The sequence below is a fragment of the Clinocottus analis genome, unplaced genomic scaffold, assembly GCF_023055335.1.
Source record: "Clinocottus analis isolate CAN_PGR_092001 unplaced genomic scaffold, fCliAna1.0.p SCAF_17, whole genome shotgun sequence".
Classification (NCBI taxonomy): Eukaryota; Metazoa; Chordata; class Actinopteri; order Perciformes; family Cottidae; genus Clinocottus; species Clinocottus analis.
Window position 1 is genome coordinate 4110482 of NW_027175898.1, and position 19956 is coordinate 4130437.

At 43.3% G+C, this 19956-nt stretch overlaps 1 protein-coding gene and 1 long non-coding RNA gene across 6 annotated transcripts in view; one reads left to right on the forward strand and one right to left on the reverse strand.

Moving 5' to 3' along the window:
- Nucleotides 1–19956, reverse strand: part of ralgapa2 (Ral GTPase activating protein catalytic subunit alpha 2) — an 85920-nt gene that overhangs the window by 25535 nt on the left and 40429 nt on the right. For all 5 annotated transcript variants that reach the window (XM_068580796.1, XM_068580798.1, XM_068580794.1 and 2 more), the window contains 14 exons: nucleotides 18628–18756; nucleotides 17298–17426; nucleotides 16968–17026; nucleotides 16560–16668; nucleotides 14556–14666; nucleotides 14206–14274; nucleotides 13813–13950; nucleotides 11314–11491; nucleotides 9025–9862; nucleotides 8291–8362; nucleotides 7456–7579; nucleotides 7190–7345; nucleotides 4342–4500; nucleotides 2195–2322 (listed from right to left, as the gene is read on the reverse strand). In XM_068580796.1, coding sequence (XP_068436897.1) covers nucleotides 2195–2322; nucleotides 4342–4500; nucleotides 7190–7345; nucleotides 7456–7579; nucleotides 8291–8362; nucleotides 9025–9862; nucleotides 11314–11491; nucleotides 13813–13950; nucleotides 14206–14274; nucleotides 14556–14666; nucleotides 16560–16668; nucleotides 16968–17026; nucleotides 17298–17426; nucleotides 18628–18756 — 2399 coding nt within the window. The remainder of the gene's footprint in view (nucleotides 1–2194; nucleotides 2323–4341; nucleotides 4501–7189; nucleotides 7346–7455; nucleotides 7580–8290; nucleotides 8363–9024; nucleotides 9863–11313; nucleotides 11492–13812; nucleotides 13951–14205; nucleotides 14275–14555; nucleotides 14667–16559; nucleotides 16669–16967; nucleotides 17027–17297; nucleotides 17427–18627; nucleotides 18757–19956) is intronic.
- Nucleotides 11333–14821, forward strand: LOC137788005 (uncharacterized). Its single transcript, XR_011077703.1, has 4 exons — nucleotides 11333–11517; nucleotides 13800–14092; nucleotides 14231–14408; nucleotides 14573–14821. It is a non-coding gene; the product is annotated as an uncharacterized lncRNA (long non-coding RNA).

The window sequence follows — 19956 nt, forward strand, 5'->3', positions numbered from 1 at the left end:
AGAGGAGGACACAGATGATATGATGAGCAGAAAGAAAGACAGCAAGGGGGGTATCTATCTGAAAAACACGCTGTTGCTGGAGGTCATTTTTCAATATAAAATCCTATTAGCCTGAGAGATCCTGGGAGCGTTGCGGCAGACTGCTGGAGTACTCTCAGCCTTGTGACAGAGCGGGAGAGGGGGCCACAGTGCCATACTGGCCTTTTATCTGGACACACAGGGGTCATATGGCTTCTCTTTGAAGAAATATTCAACTAATTACCTTAGAGAGTGGCCTCACAGGCAGAGAGGACGGTGTGGATTGTTAAGGCATTGTGAAGGGGTAAAGTAAGGATGAGGATTTTCCATCTCGCACAAAAAACACATCCCAGAAGAGAGCGAAAGAGAAAAAAAAAGGTTGGGTCATTGTTCCAACCTGTGAGTGATAAAGAGCCGCATAATCTGAGAAGATGGAAGAATGACGACTGGAGAGGAAAAAGTGCAAAAGGTTTGTATTAATACAACAGCAAATCTAATGGAAATAGAAAAAAAGCAACTCCACATGCTAATCAAGACTTTTGCTTATGGTTTATGCCAGTGCATAAACGTAAACATGCAAACATTGTGCCCGTCAGGAAATTCTCTTAAAGCCTGAAAAAGTGCTTATCACATGGCATGCACCACACGAGTATTTTGGCTATTCATCCGTTCATACATTGCTTGTGTCCTCCAAAGCTTTCAAGCTAGGCAGAAAAGAGAAAAAAAAAACAACAGACATGCAGAAACTCATGCTGGCTGTGTGCTTTGCCTGGCACATTCATTCATCTCCACTCTTGGAGTGTGCGAGGCCTGGCAGCCTATCAGTGCCAGAGCTCTAGAGGCAGCGCTTATCTCCTCTCATAGATCATGCCTTTGTGCTGTCTGCTCCTCTGCTAAGGAATGCCAGGTAAGGCTTTTGTAGCCCAGCACAGTCCTGGTCTTGCTCCCCCCTCTCCCCGACCCCCTCAGGCTCGCAGAGGCAGGCCTGTGGCTGCCCCCCTCTGGCACTGAGAGTCACACTGGGCTAATTCACTTGGCGTCGGGTAACGGACATCTGTCACTCAGGATTCCCCTGGGGACACACAGACAAGGCTTGATGGAGGCGTGGGGGTGTGGGGGGCAGGGGATGTGATGCACTGTGAAACGCATATGGGCAGACACATACTTACACACACCCAACTGTAAACAACATACGCAAGGTGTGTTGTGGGATAACTTAAGGCCGAAAGCCTTTTTTTCCCCCCGTAAATGACAAACATACAAGGGCCTCATAATTCAGAAAAAACAACTTTTAAAAATAAATAAATATGTCAATGTTTCAAAAACAATAGCCGCTGGCCTTCCACCCAAATGAAACCTGCTCGGGGGAGGTTTCTATAGCAACCGCCAGAGGGGCAGCGTGGTTCTGGTGAGGCGGTGCCGTACATGCTGTCCGAGGAGGAGCGAGGCGTTGAGGGAGATCAGGTTTCCCCCCCAGGGGCCATCCCGGCTCTGCCTCCCCCCCCATCTCACCCCCAACTCTGCTGCTGGCATTCACATGCTAATTCATCTCCATTGGTGATTACACTCCCTTTAAACCAACTGACAACTACAGCTGGAGTCAGGCTCGTAACGGCACACTGTTGGATGGATGGGTGGCGGGATCAGAGCGAGCGAGCGAGTGTGTGTGTGTGTGTGTGTGCTGTCTGTATGCACTTGTATGTATTTGTTGAGGGTGCTCTTATTTCGGCTCTCCGTGTGCTCCATAAAACGGTAGTGATAGATGATGACACATTATCTGAGCTCCTGCCCAAAACAGCCTCACACAACCTCCCATGCTGCTCCAGGCTGTGAAACAGCCCCGGCCTAATAGCTGTATGTAAATCAGCCAGCCCATAAAGATCACTGTCAGCACTCAGCTGTGTGCGTTGGCTGACGTGACAGGCACGCCACATGTCTCAATGAATTTACCCAAATGGGCCACTGGTGGTGCTGAACATTTAAGCGCAATCGTGCGGTACATCTAATGCAATCGTCATTACAACATAGCTAAATGCATGCTCATAACCTTAACGGTCTCAGCTGTGCAATCAATGGTTTATTTTGAAAAATAATCGTTGCATTCCTCTGATGAGCCATGCCCCGTATGGGATGGTGAACAGTAAATGAAGCAGAAGGCATGAGGAGTAAAGGATACAAGCTCTGGTAGAGAGTCAGTCGGGACTTGACAGCTCTGCTGGCATTGATGCAGGTGGCCCGCACCAAGCTTGGCAGCAGTGTCCCAGTGACGATGGCGCCGTTAAACAGCGGCCCGAAGAAAGGAACCTGGAAAAGAAAGATCTTCCACAATGATCCAAAGCTAATATAGTCAGTGTCCTGTCATTGTATATGCCGGCGTCCAAAAAATGAAAAAAAAAGGCTTGAGTAAAATCTTTGTTGTTCTTTTTTCTATCTTTTACTCTTAAAAAAACACACACACAAAAACGTTTGAACCATCTGTTTAGGGCAAAGGTTCAAGATGAAATTGGATTTTTACCTAACTTTGCATGACAACCTCACATATCTAATGTGAATCAATGTTAGGCAAATGAAATTAAAATGACAATCAATACGAAACAAAGCCCTCATATTGAGCTACCGAACAAACACAAAGGGCCAATATGCATTTTAGCGGCAGCGTGTGTTTGTGTGTGGATACACGCGTCTGTTCATGCATATTGGAGGGGGGCCCTTAATCACTGAAGCTCAATGGTCGTTGACCTGGAAGTTGACATTAATGTCAAAGTCTCAAAAAGGTCCTCCTGTCTTCAACTTGGTAGTTCAGCTCGTATAATAACCAGTCAAATTATACAATAAATGGATTTTAACCAGAAATTATATTGACCAATTAACCTGAAATCCCATTCTATAAAACTTGTGTGACAATGTGTAAATTAACATCAGAAATCTGACTAGATAGCTTTACAAGTCCTTGGAGGTAGACAGAGTTTAAGTTGTCCAATTTTGGAAAAAAATGAACTGGCTTGCATTGGTTTAGCGGCTTTGGCCGCCGAGACCCTCTAAGGCGAGAATATTCTCTCATGTGTGAACTATCTGCAACCCTGAAGTATTTAAACCTAAAGAACACTTGTTTTTGTGTGTTATCGGGAATGAAAGGTAAAAGGTCACTGTTAAGTTTAAAGGGAAAATTGCAACGGAGAGTCTAAGGCTGCAGCGAAAACTCAGCTTTTTCTTTCTTGGTCTATGACTGTCAATAAACAACAATTGAAGTGGTTCATGCTTTATAATAAAATAATTTCTTCGTAGGATATTTAAGTCCTCTGCAGCTGTTGTATTACTTCGTATAGTCCTAATAAAACTAAGCAGAGATTCTATTGTTTATTGCATTATATAATGCATTTCGGTCAGCCTTGAGAAATGACTTGTTTAAAAGACCACATCTAAGATGTAACACAAAACAAATAACATTATTTGTTTTTTTATCTGAATAATGTTCATATAGAAAACATGATGAATATCTCTGAACATCTGAAGGCAGACTTTCTCAGACAAAGAAATTTCCCTATTCTCTCGAAGGCCACATATGGAGTGCAGTACTTCAGAGTAGCCAAGATGAAAGCTCGTCAGGAAAGGATGGAAACCATCTCTGAGAGCACATACCCACAGTGTGGGTAATAATGCACAGCTGGAGTAGGGGAAGCTGAGAGCCTTCAGACAGAAACCCGAACAGTAGAAAGGACATATACAACTAATGGCAAAGTCTGAATAGGAAGCCAAGAGAAGGGGCTGCTTTAACTTGTGAACAGATACCTTAAATTAGTGCAGTGCGGAAAATAGCCTGAGTAGGTTTCTTGCCCAGTTTGCCTGGAAACTAAGAAACATTGTCATGTTAAACATCAAAGAATAGCTTCACTCTCAGGTCCGAGCCCAAGTCCAACTACAGCAAAAATGCAGAAAAGTGGACACGGGGCAGAGAGGTTAAACCGAGCCCACTTCCGTTTGCCTCGATGCATCTTTAAATGAGAAGCTAATGTTAGCTAGCTAACCAGCCAGTTGCTAAATGAAAAAACGTGGTGGATTTATCGAGCTAATGTTAATTAGCCGTAGTTTACAGTTCCTTTTATTGGTTAACTTGTTGTTTTCTTATTATTTGTTGTATAATCTTTCTTTTAAAAAGAATAAACCATTCTAATCTAAAAAAAAAAAAAAATGTATTAAAAGGAAAAGAAGCTAATTTAAAAATTGTTTGACCAAAAAAAAAGGGACATCCTACTTCCAATGAGTTGATCCATTGCAGTCGATTATAGTCTGAAAAAAAACCCAACACTGATTGCTGTGGTTTACCTGTGGTTTCTTCATGATCTGGATGAAATACATGTGGTTCTTCATTGGGTAGATGATAATCAGCACGTCTCCAAAATCCGTTGGGATGATGCCACGTCGGTAGTCCCTGGTGTGCTCTGACCACACGATGTGCACCTCGTCATTTCCCAGGTGACGCAGCTGCATGCAAACAAAATCAAAGTCTCATCAAGTTCAAAGTTCATGGTGATATGTGTTCTTGTCATCATCGTCCTGATAATGACCAGAACACACATTTAGTGAGATCTAGGCAGTACCTGCAGCTCACACTTCTTAGAGTGAACTAGGGTATAAGAGGTATGTGGAAGGGAAAATTACAACCTTATTTACTGAATCCCAAAGATAAAACATTATTGCAGCAGGTGTGAGAGCGAGGTGACCGATTACATTACATAACGAGTCTAAATCACCAACTTTGTTTGAAAACAATGGTTTAAATAGGCGTCTGGGCTTCTGTTTTGACTCTTTTTATAGCTTTTTCATTACAAATTCAAATTGCAAACATTAAATGAGCAAAATTGAGCATTTCAAAAGCAAATAATTCAAATCCAATTGACTTTCCCCATCATAGATTAAATTGCTTCCCATTTCCACGCTATTCACAAACCCAAATGAAAGTGGGCAGGCCAAGAACGTATACTTAAATGACAGGAAATTGATGGATGCTAGTTTGAAATAGGTAAACAGCTCCCCCTTTCCCAAGGTAAAATGGAGTGACAGTCACATTATATTCTCGTTGTATTCTGTAGATCACTTTTGCCTCATTTCACTGCATGGTTGGGCTCGACCCAACACCAGGTCCTTTTCTCTTTTTCGTTTCCCACTGCGGATAGTAGCTGGTAGCCCAGTGATGTTTTCTCGGGTATCATGGACACTGAAAAGTGAGCCTCTGCTCAGAAGAAAACCTCTGCCAATGTACTGTGGGCCTAATGAGCCATTAAGAAACATGCCCTCGCCACCAAAAATGCAATTAGCACATTCTATTATAAGCCCTTAATTATGGTAATACGGTAATCTTAAACAAATCCACGGCATGCTGATTACTGGAGCTCGCCAGTTCTGTCCAAGGATCAGCAGGTACCAACCAGGTCAGTCACTGGGACAATTTCAGAGAAAATGTTGAATATGCATTTGCAGTAGACAATAAACTCTGGGATGTGTTAATTTGGGTTAAGATATTAGCATTTGGATGAGCTTAATAACAAGTTTAATGAGGATGCTTATGCTCTAGTCAATCATCTTCTGCACCCATATATTTACTCCTTTGTTAATCATGTCCAAATGTTTGAGACTTCTTTTATAAAATGGAATACAAGTCAAAGGCTCTTGTCCAATTAGCCCTCTTTGACCTCCCACCCAGCCAATGGGCTTCACACATATAGAGACAGCGGACCAGAGGAGCGCAGAACACAAGAGGCTCCTTATGAAAACAACCTGCAGCAGCCCAGTTAAGCTGTGGTGCCTGGGGGTGAATGTGATAGCTTAGGCACCCGTTTATTTCACTCGCTTTCACGGACACACACGCACACACACACACACTCTACATGGCCTGACCCCAACCCTGCAGGTCGTTTCTATAACCACATTACTGAAGGCAGCTGCTACTGCTGCAGCCTGCACTGCCCTGAAACCCACAATTGGATTGAGGAATTCATGGTTTTCCCTCCTTTCTTTTTGGTTTAGCCGTTTTTTTTCTTCAAACAGGCAATCTGCCCAGCGCGAGCTTCTCCAATTCGTCACTCCCACCACAGTATGTATGTCTCTGTGGTTACAGGCAGTAAAGTGGATGACTGCTGGACTAAAAGTGTTATTTTTAAATTGACAGGGAAACATACTTGGACACAGACAAAGTCAGTTTCTCACTAAATTTCTTCATCCCACTTTCTCTTCTCTCTGCCCTGCCATCTTTTTCTGACGCATCGATGCATGCAGCCAGCTTGCCAATTTCTGTGCGGCCTGTGAGCGATATGTGCAAGGTGAGCTTGGGCAATTACAGAAGTTCCCCATGAAATGGATGGAAGAGGAGTGGCAGCACACTCGACTCTAGACATGGCCGTCCCTCCAGCGCCTCACTCTGGCCAACCCAAACCAGAATCTTGACTAATTTTCTGCGGTCACTAAGCACATGTTCAGGATGGGTTTGGAATGAGTATGGGGTTATTTGTGAGACTGACAGGGGCAATGTCTGTGGAGGACTGGAGGGGGTTGGATATGAGGAGAGTCTGATGAATTTCCCTTCTCAGCAGGGTACTGTATGAGAAGATTGGCAGCATGGGCAGAGGCCTTGCGGCTCATTTCTTCGTGCTAACTGCTACTGGTTCACTACAGCTCAAAATCCCACAGCAGAACCCAATCGATCGCTCCTGTGGCGGCAGCAGGAATTGGATAAAAGGATCCTGCCGGCATCCGGCCGGCGCCTGCCCTAGCAGGGAGAGCTAATGGCTGAATCCAGGCCCTGGTCACAGCACGCAGGGAGGGGGGCCTGGGCTAGCAGAATCATAGTCATTACCGCAGCGGCACATGCCCTCTCTGCGCTCACGCGCCTGCGACTCTCTACTCCTCAGGTCTGAATGGCCAGGGTCACTAATCAATGCCCGCACTCTGGAGTCACACCTCCTGATCACAGCTTAACACAGAGCTGAAGGCTACAACAACATACTGCTCTGGGCAGACAGACAGGACTGTGTAGCCATTTCAACGCATCAAACAGGCTAAGCAGGACTGTTCGTATACTCTAGAGTTATTAACACATTGCATATTATGACGATCCAAGTATCTTAAACAGGTGGGAAGTTGAAAACAGTAAAGACACAAACAGGACTTTTGTTACCTTTTTAGTGAGGCAGTCATTAGAATCGGATGGCATGCGAGTGGAGACGTGGAAGATGGTTTCCACGGTGGAGGTAGCATAGTAAGGAGCCGTTAGACCCGTGCTGCCATTCCTCTGGAGGCCACCCATAAATCCACAGTGTGTGGCCAGGTCCACCTGAGGGATACATGCACAATGTCATGAACATGTATGTGTGTTCATATTTAGGCTGTATCTGCAGAAGGCAGAGGACTCGTTGAATAATTTGAGGGTGTGATTGTCGGCACCTCCCATCCCAGTCCAGACACAAAGTCCTCATAGGCCTGGCTGCCTGCGCTGTTCGACAAGATGGAGCACTTGTCCTCTTGGCCCTCTCCAATGTAGAACACAGCAATCTTGTGCGTCTCTCGGCTACAGAATAAAACACATAGGAGCCTTTATTTAAAAAACAACAACACAGCAGCCAATTTTATAAGCACAACATAACTTGAAAAGCTTCTCACGACTCTTGCCACTTGCTGTGGATGCAAGTCCAATGACTCAAAAGACTACACCTTCTTTATGTGTAATTGAGTTGTAAATCAGGAAAAAAAACAAGTCTGCACATTCTATCAGTATCTCTCCAGCGCTAACAGGATTTTAAAAAGGATGGTAGCAAAGGCCCCCAATCTACTTTCCCTGTTGCCATGGCAGTACATCACGCTGGGGTAAATTTAGGGCACTTTGCATCCTTGAGCACAGGTTGTTTTTTGCCCAACCAAGTCTGGCCATCTGGGAGAAGGAAGTCTAGTCCTAAGGGACATTTTTATTAAGCTCCTGTCATTAGCAATGTGTGGTGTACTTATTGATTGGACTAAGAGAGACACAGTAAGAGAAGGACAGCAAGAGTGATAGTGGGAGACTTCCAGGCCTGTGATCAACAGGAGATGGTACAAATTAGAAAGATCATTGTGGAGGAAGGAAAGGAGGGAGGAGGCAATATAATCACTTTGGACCAACTGTGTAATTTATAACCTGTGTTAATTTAATGTAGAAATAGGTTTACCGTAGGGTGACAGTGACAATTTGATAATTAGCAGATGCATATAGAGATATAGAGAGATACACAGATTAAGGTATTACCACTGTCTGGAATCCAAGTTCTTCAGTTCCCTTAAGAGTTTGGAGTTTTTCTTCAACAAATGGAAACTTTTCCTGTTTGACAAAGACAACGTTGATTAAATGTGATGTTTCAAATTCTGCATGAACAGCCATTTGCGATATAATAAAGTTAAATTATCTACAACCAAATTGTCATGAAATCTTTTTTCAACCAAAGTTTAGTTTTTATAAAAATGATTAACAAATGGCAAAAAGAAGTCACAGGTGCAAACAGCAACCTCCTACTAGCTGTGTGCACGTTGCACCATCACCATTAAGAGGTGTAAGCTTTTCATTTACAGGGAAGCATGGCAAAGATGTGGTTCTGCAAGGTAGACCTTAGTGAAAACAGCTGGGCACTTTCACCCTGTGGAGAGGAGATTAAGACACTCTAGACTCCACAGTGCTTTTAGCTTTGCTCTTTCTCTCTTTGAGTAACGAGCTGACAGCTGCGTTACTTTGAGGAGGAAAGATGTAACTCAGGTTTGTTAATAGTTTTTGCAGAGATTTCAACACAATGTTGTGTGTGATAGTTTCGGTCGTGCTGCTCACTTATGTCACTTATGATGTGGTTTACATACTGAATGATAAAGAAATACATTGAAAGAAAAATAAACAGCAGGCCCCTGTATGACTTCTCACAACCCCATTTGCCTCTTTCTTTTTCTACTACAGTGCAAACCAATTATTGGAGCCAACTTTATTCGGTTGTGTACCTGCGGTCCCAAGAATTCATGCCAAGGTCATTAAGCAGCAGCCGGCAGAAGTAGAAAGGAGCTTTTGGTTCCTGGTGTGAGGGTTCCCTCTGGCAGGCGGCCCGAAAGCTGACATCAGCATCCCACCTCCTCACTTGCTCGTCCTCCTGCAGCGTCTGGCGCAGAATGGCCTCCAGGATGGCGCTCTCTTGCTCTCGGTTCATGCCATGGGGCGAGGAGGCTGGCTGGTTGAGCTTGAGCTGTGGCTGGGGCAGGCATTCAGGACTGCTGTGGCCCAGGTTCTCTAAAAGCATATCCAGAATATCTGCCTCCTCCTCCTCCTCACAGCAGTCAGAGAGAGAGTCCGAGACGGAGCAATGATTTTTGTATGGCCCCTTTGTTGGAGAGTTAGAAAGATTTCTGCTTTGAGAGACAGCAGTGGTCGTAGAAAGAGGGCGATCAACTGCATTAAAAACGGCTGCATCAACAGAGTCCTCCTGGGTGGTGCAGTAGAGGATAGCGCCATCCCACGAGTATTTGCCCGAGATGTCTCGGACGATGACGCGCACTTGGGAGGAGGGTTTGGGGGGCTGTCCGACTGTGGGGGCCTCTGCGGGGATCTGCAGGTAGGACACCAGCGTGCTGTCGTTGAAGACAAACAGCTGCAGGTTGGGGCTTTTGAAGACCTCGGACGACAGCTCGGACGACTCCACGTACGGGTTGTCGTGGTTCTCACTCACAAGGCTATGGAGGAGGGCGGGGCCGCCGCTCAATGGATGATGGCCCAGATGGTTCACCAGGTGTGTCATGACCATCCGCGCTGTTAGGGGAATCAACTCCATGTTCCGACGTCGCTTTTCTGGTGAAAAAATAAAAAAGGCGAGGAGATAAAAATACATCTGAAGGAAAATACACGTGAGAGTATAAGGCTAGCCAACGGCTAAAGTTGCTGATGGGTTTAGAATAAAGCTGCACTAGGGGCTTTCTTTTGTAATAAGCCATACACACACTTTGCCAACCATATTTCCAAGCCTCTGTGTAGACATGTTATCATTTAACTCTTTTTTTAAATTTATTTTTTATTTTTACACAAAGGCAAATCTCATTCATGATTACTAATAGGGGTATTTTATTCATTTTTCACAATAGCTTAGCCAGGACACTTCCCGAGTAGGTAACATCTAATTATGAGAGACAACTTTCAAAAGCCCATTGAGTCATCTTACAATGGACAAGCGTTGAAACTGGCTGAGTGCTAATGAGAACCACCATCTTTACATGCTGCTTAATAGGACTCTACTTAGTGAATTGCATTTATGTTTTACTCGCAAGTGAAAGGCATGCCATGCTTTATTCTACAGTGATGTGGGAAAAACAAGAAGATGCACTCCTGCATTGTGACAGTGCTATCAATACCATCATCCCCCATCAAAGTGGAGAAAGCTCTTTAGAAAGCAGGCCAAGCTGCATTAGAGATGCACTAGCCCTTTGATGTGACTTGATCAATATGAGGTGGGGACATGAATATAACTAGGCCGGCACTCTTTGGTTTGCCCTTTTGATAGTGTTTTGTTATTTCTACTAAGACTCTCGCAGCTGTGCATCAGAGAGAAGAGGTGTGGTGACATTTTCAGGGCGAAAGCTACGGTTAAAATTTTCTTACATTGTTTCAGTAGACTGCACGTTGTATTTGGGCTCTCTAAGGACTTTTCAAAAGTTGAGGACACAAGGGAGAGAGAGGAATACATTGCCTAATGGAATCACAAGGTCACAAAAAAAGAAGCGAAAAAATCACATATTTATCTAAACCCCATAATGGGTCTTCTCTCTTGGGCTGAGTAGTCATGCGAACATCAACCCTGTGATGGTTGATTTTCTTTTTATACTTTTTAATAAAATATTGACATTTAATGGAGAGGCTCCAAATGGATGGGCTACTCAGAGTTTGCTTTTTCCCTGTAATCCTTTTTTGGATTTAATTTTCTTTCTTGTATGTGTGTGTGTGGGTGTGTGTGTGTGTGTGTGTGTGTGTGTGTGTGTGTGTCTAGGGTTGGGTGAAGGGGGGTGTCTTTGCAGTCTTTTCAGAAGCACAGCAGCAGCTGAAATAAAATAGTGTGTAAAAAAAAGTGATCATAGATCGTCATCTGAGGATAAGCTATAATGTGACAGGTGACATCCACCAATAACTGTCAGGTTGTACTCTCTCACATATCCAAACCAATAAATCATCATCTCCAATTTATCTGCCAGTCGTAAAACAACAAAGTCGTAAAACAACAAATAAAGATCCAGAAGGCTCCATGTCCTTACCCTCGGCTACGGTGAGCAGGTTGCCAAAGTCGGTGGTGGTGGTCTGGGAAGGCGGCGGCTCGAAGCTCTTAACTTGACCCAACATGAGGTCATAGTCAGTGGACAAGTCTGACAAGCTGAGGAGGTAGTGGCTCTGTTGGGTGTGCAGGTTGGAGCCGGACACACAGCAGTGCAGCACCTGAGGAATCACAGATGAGGATGAGGGTAGGATTTAGTGATTCCTAAGACGTTTGCCTGTGTAGCTTTTCTACAGTTCTACAGAACTTTTATAACTGAACTTGAACTTTGATGTGTAAAATAAATCGCCCTGTTTGATATGAAGGTGTCTGGTCAGACGGTGCAGTGACACTCCTGCAGGTCTGCTACAGATCGACATGAACCAGGAGCATATGAAAGATGAATATATTGTCTATTTACATCATAAGGCAATGGAGGAAGGAAGGGAGAGTAGGAGGGAAAAGAGGGTCTTTACTGCCACTAATCCATTTCTCCTGTGATGTGCGAGTGTATCGATCTGCATAACAGATGGCAGAGCATCCGTTGGCAGGGCTAGATAAGACGCACTGGGGCAGTTGATTACGGCATTGGACAGGTTTACACTGTTTGATTTAATTAGAACTTTATCCCTGTGCCACCACAAACATGCACGCTCAGCCACACAGACAAACACACCTGTATACTGTATAATCTGAGTGGAGGGAAGGTGCTGCATGTGAGTGGCTAAAACATATGCCTAATGTATGTAAATGAAGGGGCCTCTCATTCAGAGTAGAGCAACTTGGGTAAAGCCATGCAAAGGCTAATCCCATTCAATACACACATGCACTCAAACTTGGCAGAGAGACGCTCTGAGAGGCAGGCTGGCCCTGACATCTGAAACAGTATTGTGTGGGGCAATGTAGACAGTATGTGGATGATTCTACCGAGCAGACCTCTGGGTGCATGGGGGAGGGATTGAAGGCTTGAAGCTGAAAAGACCTGAACCAAACAGCTGCTACACCAAAGCCCCAAAGAGCTTCCTCCGTGGAGAGGTGGAGAGACAGAAAGGGAGTTGGGGTGGGGTGAGGGGGGGGGACCCACAGCTGTGCTTGACAACTAAGTGACTGCACTTCGCATAGCAACAGTTCCTGGAAGGTAACACACAGTGTATAGTGTACTTAAAGGGCCACATATTGTATGGACACGCAAATGTGCCTATGTACACACATAAATCAAATAATAAAAACGCAAACAGAGACAATGGTGTGCACACACACTAATGCACGCACACGCACACGCACACACACACACACACACACACACACACACACACACGCAGCTGGCTGCCGAGGCAAGCTGCTGAAAGAGCAGATGGAGAAGCTTGAGCAGAACTCCAGTGAACCAATGAGGTCTAATGCAATGTTGCCTTTCACATCGATCTACATGCTGTTCGTCAGCAACTTTTTTTTTTTACTTTTCTCATCATCTCAGAATAAATAGAAGGAAAACCTTTTCGTTAGCTAGGTGCATGTTTTGGGCTTGTGTTTGATTGCTTGCATATGCTAAACATAAAACTGTAATTAGAGGAAGGTGAAGCATGAACAATAAATGGACACTCCCTGCTACATTGTCAGTGACTCTGGCCAAGGATGGAATGAAAGGCAGACGTTTTTTCTATTAGGGACGCTACTCTCTGCTTGCTGTGGAGAATAATTAGCAGCCAAGGCATTTTCGGAAATGTATAGATTCCAGTCTTGATATTGCATTAATATTGTCACACTGTGTGATGCCTTGCTTAATATATTATTTCCAATGAAACCAAGAGGGGCCATGCCTTTTGTGTGCCGATAGACAACCAATCATGCCTAATTGTCTTTGCTTTCATAGCAGCTGCAGTCGCTCTCATATTAAGACATATTCCATTCAAATCTCCAGGACAAGCGTTTATAGCCTGAGCTTATCAACTGGACAAAGGCTCCTGTTTGAATAATTGGACCATTTCTTATCAGGGGTGACATCCTTACAAAGATCTGCCGTTGACCGCATCTGCCCAGACAGGAGGGAATGAATAATACCTCATTCATTTGTGCCTGAAGCTTGGCCCTCATCCTTTGGGTCAGGCCATAAAATAAAGGTTTAGAGGGACAAATACAGAGAACTAGATTGAATACCGCATATTTGCCTGTTTTAAGAAAATGCAGTGAATGTTGTGAAGATGTGCAGGTTTCCTGCTTATGATAAATGATAACCGCGTGCGTCGGTTACAACGGGTGCTTCTTTGCTGTTGTGCCACTATAATGTTAAATGAGGCATAGTCATGAGGTCAAGGCGGAGGTGAGTCTAATTAAAGTGGCAAGCCCATTGGGTGGGGTGGGGGTGGAGGTGTCAAAGCTTAAGCTATTGGGTCTGCAGGCAAAGACTATGTATGTTTCAAAAGATATTGAAAAACAGACGGCAGTAAAACATGGCCATGTGTGTTTGCTGTAAACGCTTTTTCCATCTGCCAGTGAGACTACCCACCCTGTAGATGTAGTCCAGCAGCGGGGCCTTGTGGGACGTGCGGTCCTCCACCGAAGGCATGGTGATGGGTTCCAGCAGCAGACTCAAGGGAACGGCCATGCACCAGTCCAACAGGCAGAGCAGCAGGGACACCATCAACTGTGGAAGTGAGGAAGAAGTATGATCATCAAATATACATATAGATATATTATTACAGCAAAAGAGAGCTGGGCGGTTCCTGAGAAAACAACAGGTAAATCGATAAGAAGCGAGAAGATGGAAAATAACAAGAAAAAGAGAGGTAAGGAGAACAAATTACTTCAGTTGAAACATTCCTCCGCAAATGCACAATTCCAACATGGTAGATCAATGGCCTTTAGATCTCAGCCGTGTCCCCTCCTTTCTAACATGTACCTTTTTGTCTGCTTCCACTGTTGAGTGCTCTGCGCTCGGCAACAAAAAGGCTATTGTGGCCACAAAGATCTGTGTTGGGACAAATCAAGGAGAAAGATAATTGGATGACACACTCCCATTCATCAGCTGAGTCAGGGCTGTGTGCTAAAATGGATGTGATGCCACGGGATGTCGAGTGTGCATATGCATGCGTAATGACTCATGTAAGACTTGCATTTAAAAGCTTAAGTGACTTGATAGTAATTTCGCACTCAATTTCTTACTTATATGTTTTCACAGGCCCCTAATGGCTGCTGGCAATTTAACTGTGTGTTTGCACGTGCGTGTGCGTGTGTGTGTGTGTGTGTTACCTCAATGATTTTCTTAGGCAAAGTGGGCTCCAACCTCTGGAGATGTTCCCAGTGGGAGATGAGCAGCTGAAACACGTCACAGGCCACTTGAGCCACAGCTTTGTTCCCAAACTGGACCAACAAGCAAATAAGAGGACAGGATAACCACGGGTCAACGATGCAAAGCATTTGGCTCCTCTCATAATAAGCTGTGTTCACACAGAGAACATTTTTGTTGATGGAACAGTATGTTGCTGTCATACATGGACAGGAGAATGTTATTTATTACGACTGCCTTGACATTGTTACGGTGACACTTTGCTATAAACAGATATATGCATATAAAAATGCAAATTGTTTTGTTTTTTTAAGAAAAGAAAAAAAAGACAAATCATTGTCAGGCGATAGCCAAAAGGCTTCACATTTTAGACATTGCTTTCCACTTCTTTTGCTTTCTACATAGACGGTTAACCTGCATGCAACCAAAGCCTGCTCAAACGTGATTGGCCAGTACTACTCTGACTACAAACGGAAACCAGAGCCTCCCCGATACCAAAATCCCATCCGGTTGCCTTTATAATTTTGCATTCATATTCAGTTAGCCGTTTATAGAGATTACACATTAACTAAACAGAAACTGCTTTGAACTGCTTTAATAGATCAATGGTGACTGTGAGTTCATCGATTAGGAACGACTGCACACTAAGCTATGTCTGTAATGCCGACCCCCCTCCGCCTCTTGTATTGGCATTAATATTTGTGACACATATTGCTGGTGGAAGATAGGGGGAAAGTTAAGGTCCTGGGTGTGTGTGACAAAATTTCCCCTTAAATTGAGTTTTTCCACTCACCGCGCGATAATCAGCATAATTTAATTTCCTATTTAAACTATAGTTCATTTTCCCCAGACTCATTGCAGGAGAAAAAAATTGAGCGGTTGACAATTTTCTTCGAATGTGGATTTCTTTCGTGATTTGAAATTCTTTGTGGAGAAATAGAATTTCCCATTTCTTCCAGCTGAATGCCTCTCAACATGTAACAAGCGCAGACAATGTGGGGAGTGCAGAAATGGCCAAACACAAAAAGGGGCCCTGAGAGTTCAGCACCTGCTTTTAGAAAAGAGACTCTCAGTGCCACTCTTCCCCTAGATCCCCCCACCCAGCCTATACCCTCTATTTTGGGGCTGGCTGAGTCTGTGTGTCAAGTTGTACAGGGGAGTGATTACTGCTCCATTAGAGAAGGGGGGTTGCTCGACGAGGAAGCTGGGAGATGTAGCTGCTTAAATTGGCCCACATCTACCGAGAGCGAGCAGCCTGGAAATTACGCCACCGCCCCAAACCCTTTTCCATGGAGAAAAAACCCCCGCACAAAAACAAAACATCTCTCTCTCTCTGCTCTGCATCTCTTCACTCATGGAGAAAAGAGGGCTCTTCCAAATATGCCCATGAGTCACATTATTGGACATGTTTTATCCTCACACTTTTAGTCCACTCACTATGTTGAAATTGTCCTGCAGTCCTTTTATGTAATCAACTATCATTTCTGTTAGAGCTAAACACTATCGAGGTTGTGCGGCAAAAGAAAAGAAAAATGTGATGAAATCCAGGCTCCCTACATTAATATTTAAAGACACTATGGCTGACAGTGACCATTTCTATTCAGAATATTTGCCATAGTTACAAGCGTCAACGCCGCACATGATGCAACTGTTTATTATAGAAGTGCAGTTGTGTTCTATGAATCATATTTCACTCATAAGTGAGCGGGTAATAATAAATCCATTTTGTATAGCACTTTAAAAAAGGTACACAAAGGCACTTCACATGGTAAAAACAGACACAATGAAATAAATTAAAATATGAACAAGGCAGAGAGATGATATTATAACTGTAAGGAACCGAACAAAAACATACATAACTCGCATCACAGGTTAAAAGCAGATTTAAATAGATGAGTTTTGAAAGTGGCGGGCGAGCAGAGAGCCATCTGCAGATGAAAGCCTCCTCGCCTCAGTGGGTCACTGACCTTTAGTGTTACTCCGAGAACATTGATGGCATCTTTGACCTGGTGGTGGATGTTGTTCTGCATCAGCTCCTCACACACCCACAAACCCAGACTGCACACAGCAATGCACCTGATTGACAGGAGCAAAGTGAAGACTGTAAATCTAAGACTAATTTGAATTATACAAAACATACTAGAAAACTGTACTACAAGTAAACTAGAAGGTGTTAAATTCCAATGTCAGTGCATTTCTCTGATTGTGGGATTACCACCTTTGTACTCATGGGAAACATTGGTAAATGCTGTCAATTAGCTTTTTAATTGTAATTCCGCATACATGTGAAAACACATTCACGTCAAACTAAAAAATAAAAAATAGTAAAATGTAAACTAAGACAAAATTGGCATCATCAATATTGCCGATCATACCTGGCCCCTTCACAGTGTTCCTTTGTTGCCGTCTCTAGCAAGATGTTGACCAGATAATCCTGAACCACAAATACAAAAAACACTTTACTACAAGTTCTCAAATAACAACTGAGGCCATTCCCCTCATTTCAAACACATAAAGATCTGACACGATTAAATGTAACATAAGACTTGTCAAAACACTCAAGATTCAAATATTTACATTTCAGGTTAATGGGTAAAACTCTTTCTTCATACTGCATGTTACTAATCCACCTTCAATGTACAGTGAGCGAGTTTTAACTATTCAGACGTCACATGTATCCAACATGCACACGCTGACCATTTTACCTTGATATTCTCATCACTTATGGTTATGTCATCAGAGCCAGGCACACGCTGCAGGACAGGAATCTGTTGATAAAGGTTGGGGAAACACACCAGGGAGCCCAGGATGGTCTGAGCCTCCATCCTTGGAGCCTGCAACAGATGAGAAAATAATATGCTATTATTCATTCCCAAAAGCTACGTGAATACAACCTTCTTCCAGGAGTCGGGCAGGTCGCCAACTGGGGACAAAGGATTGGGGGAATATAGCAGGATTGCATCTATATTTATGATTCTGCTGTTGCTCAACAGAATCTCTTGACACATGGTAGGTGTTGGACAACGGAAGCAGCTGTGAAGCAGATTTTTAAATCTTGTAGATATTATCTGGCAACCAAAACATAGAGTTCAGAGAAGTAAGATACCGTCAACACTAACTTGCCCATGTTTAAATGGGTCCATGCGGGCAACCCGGTTATCTCATTGGTCTGTCAACATAATCTCAACCAGTTGATCCAAATTCAATCAAAATGTTCACAAGTCTGTATTCATGCAAACGTTACTCAGAACACAGGTGTTTATTATAGAAGTGTATCATGACTGTGCATCGAACTTCAAACAAATCAGCTGCATGCATTTTTTTTTTGTCAGACGGCATTTAAAGGTCACAATGAATGCAAACACATGTTGGTTTTCTCAATGAATCAAACATTAAAAATCTGCCGCTCTTATGCATTTCATTTGTTTTAGCTTTAATTAACTGCTCTTTGCTTTATGAATAGAACAGTTATAGGCTTTTGAGTTGCATTGAGTTTTATTCATAGGCAATAGGTAGAGCATAATATGAAAATTAAGTAATGACAATTTTTTGCGCTATACATCAATTGAGCAATGAACTTTACTTCCATAAGATGGAAGAATATTCAAAATTAATTATTCTTTGGCAATATTGGGCACAAATAATTTGTGGTATTGACTTCAGAAATGGTTGCATAATCCGGTCTTAAAGTACAACAAAGCCGCACAAGTGAAAGAAGTTTAAAACATTTTGTCCTCTCACATACTGGATTTGACAAAACAATTTGTACTTTTCAAATGTCAAAAAGCTGTAAAATTCAAAAAATTCTCATAGTTATTCAGAAAACTAGGAGTGAGTGACTCATTGAGACAGTTACTAAAGACACGTATGAGGAGCAAGGCAGATTTAGATTATTCTTTATCATTTACTAGAAGTACCTCACAGCTGAAAACTTTTTAATGACCTTCCTGAAAACTTTACTAGTTTCCAGTAAACACTTTTTGGAGTCCAGTTCGATTGGCATGATGAATCTAAAAGTGAAAAGTGTTTGCGTACCTCTGAGGAGCCCGAGCTGAGGACGTAGGCAGCAGCAGTGATGAAGTCTCCAACGAGCATGGTGAAGCCCGGCAAGCCAAGGAAGAAGAAACGAGGAGAGCAGGAACGGATGATGGTGTTCAAAACATCCTGATAACAAGCATGAACACACACAAAGCCTTGTTAGGGGTCAAACCTTCATTTTGATATTCATGTGTTTTGCAACCACCAGCTGACTGGAATTGTCATCCACCAGAACCTGAACTGAATATATCAGATATATTATCTCAGATGGGAGTTTTGCACACAGTCTTCTCTGGTTGCTTCCACAACTTCATTCATTCAAACATTGTTCAGTTTCAGCTCTGGTCAAAGACCTGTTCACACTGACTTTAAACAAAACAAGAGTGTTAAACACAAAAGTTCTGCAGCCTGAATGCTAACTCGTTGACTGAACAGTTTGGTGATTATCATCCTACACCAAGAACCACATGACCAAATCAGATTCCAGTGACTTCGATAGAAGTGTATGCAGCACTTTAATGCTTCTGATGGCAGTTATATGCTCTTTGGTGTCACAAACAGCTCACAAAGAAATAACTGATTAAAAGCATTAATAGTATTACAAGCCTACAAATCGACTGCGTGTCATGAATAATGGCCAACAGGTAGAGAGGCAGGACGAGAAAGGAGGCGACTTAAACTGCAATGATTCAGCACTCATTACTGTGGAGTCGCTGTCACACTGTTTTAATGGACTTAATGAATTACAAGCGCAGTAGTCGCAGTAGATTTTGACGTATTAATGAGGGAATATACAGAAGCTGACGCGCTGCCATGATTTGCATAGAAAGGTTATGTTCATGAACACAATGAACCGTACTAACCAGACGAATGGGCCTGAACTGGGTTTAACTAAACCAGACAGGTTAAGTGTGAATGCACCCGTGTGGGGGGAGAGCAGCAGCAATATTTAGTAAATATGACACCATGTGATACCAACTGGTAAGGTGAGCATTTTAAGTGGGTTAAGGAAAAAAGACGCTCCACAGTACATGTCACTAAAGGATAAGTGGCAAAGAAAGACAGGAGGGGAGAGAGAGAGAAACAGAGAGAGAGAGAGACACACACAAACATAGCGAGAAAGAGAGAGAGAGCGAGAGCCACACACACACACACACACACATAGCGAGAGAGAGAGACGGAGAGGGAGAAAGAGCGAGCAGATGGATTATTCACAGAGGAGATGAGGAACAAAAGACCTCAACTTTCGTGAGTCCCATGTATGTGTACACAGGGGCAAACCTGTAATTACAGCAGGAGACACGGTATTGTTTTGCCGAGGTACAG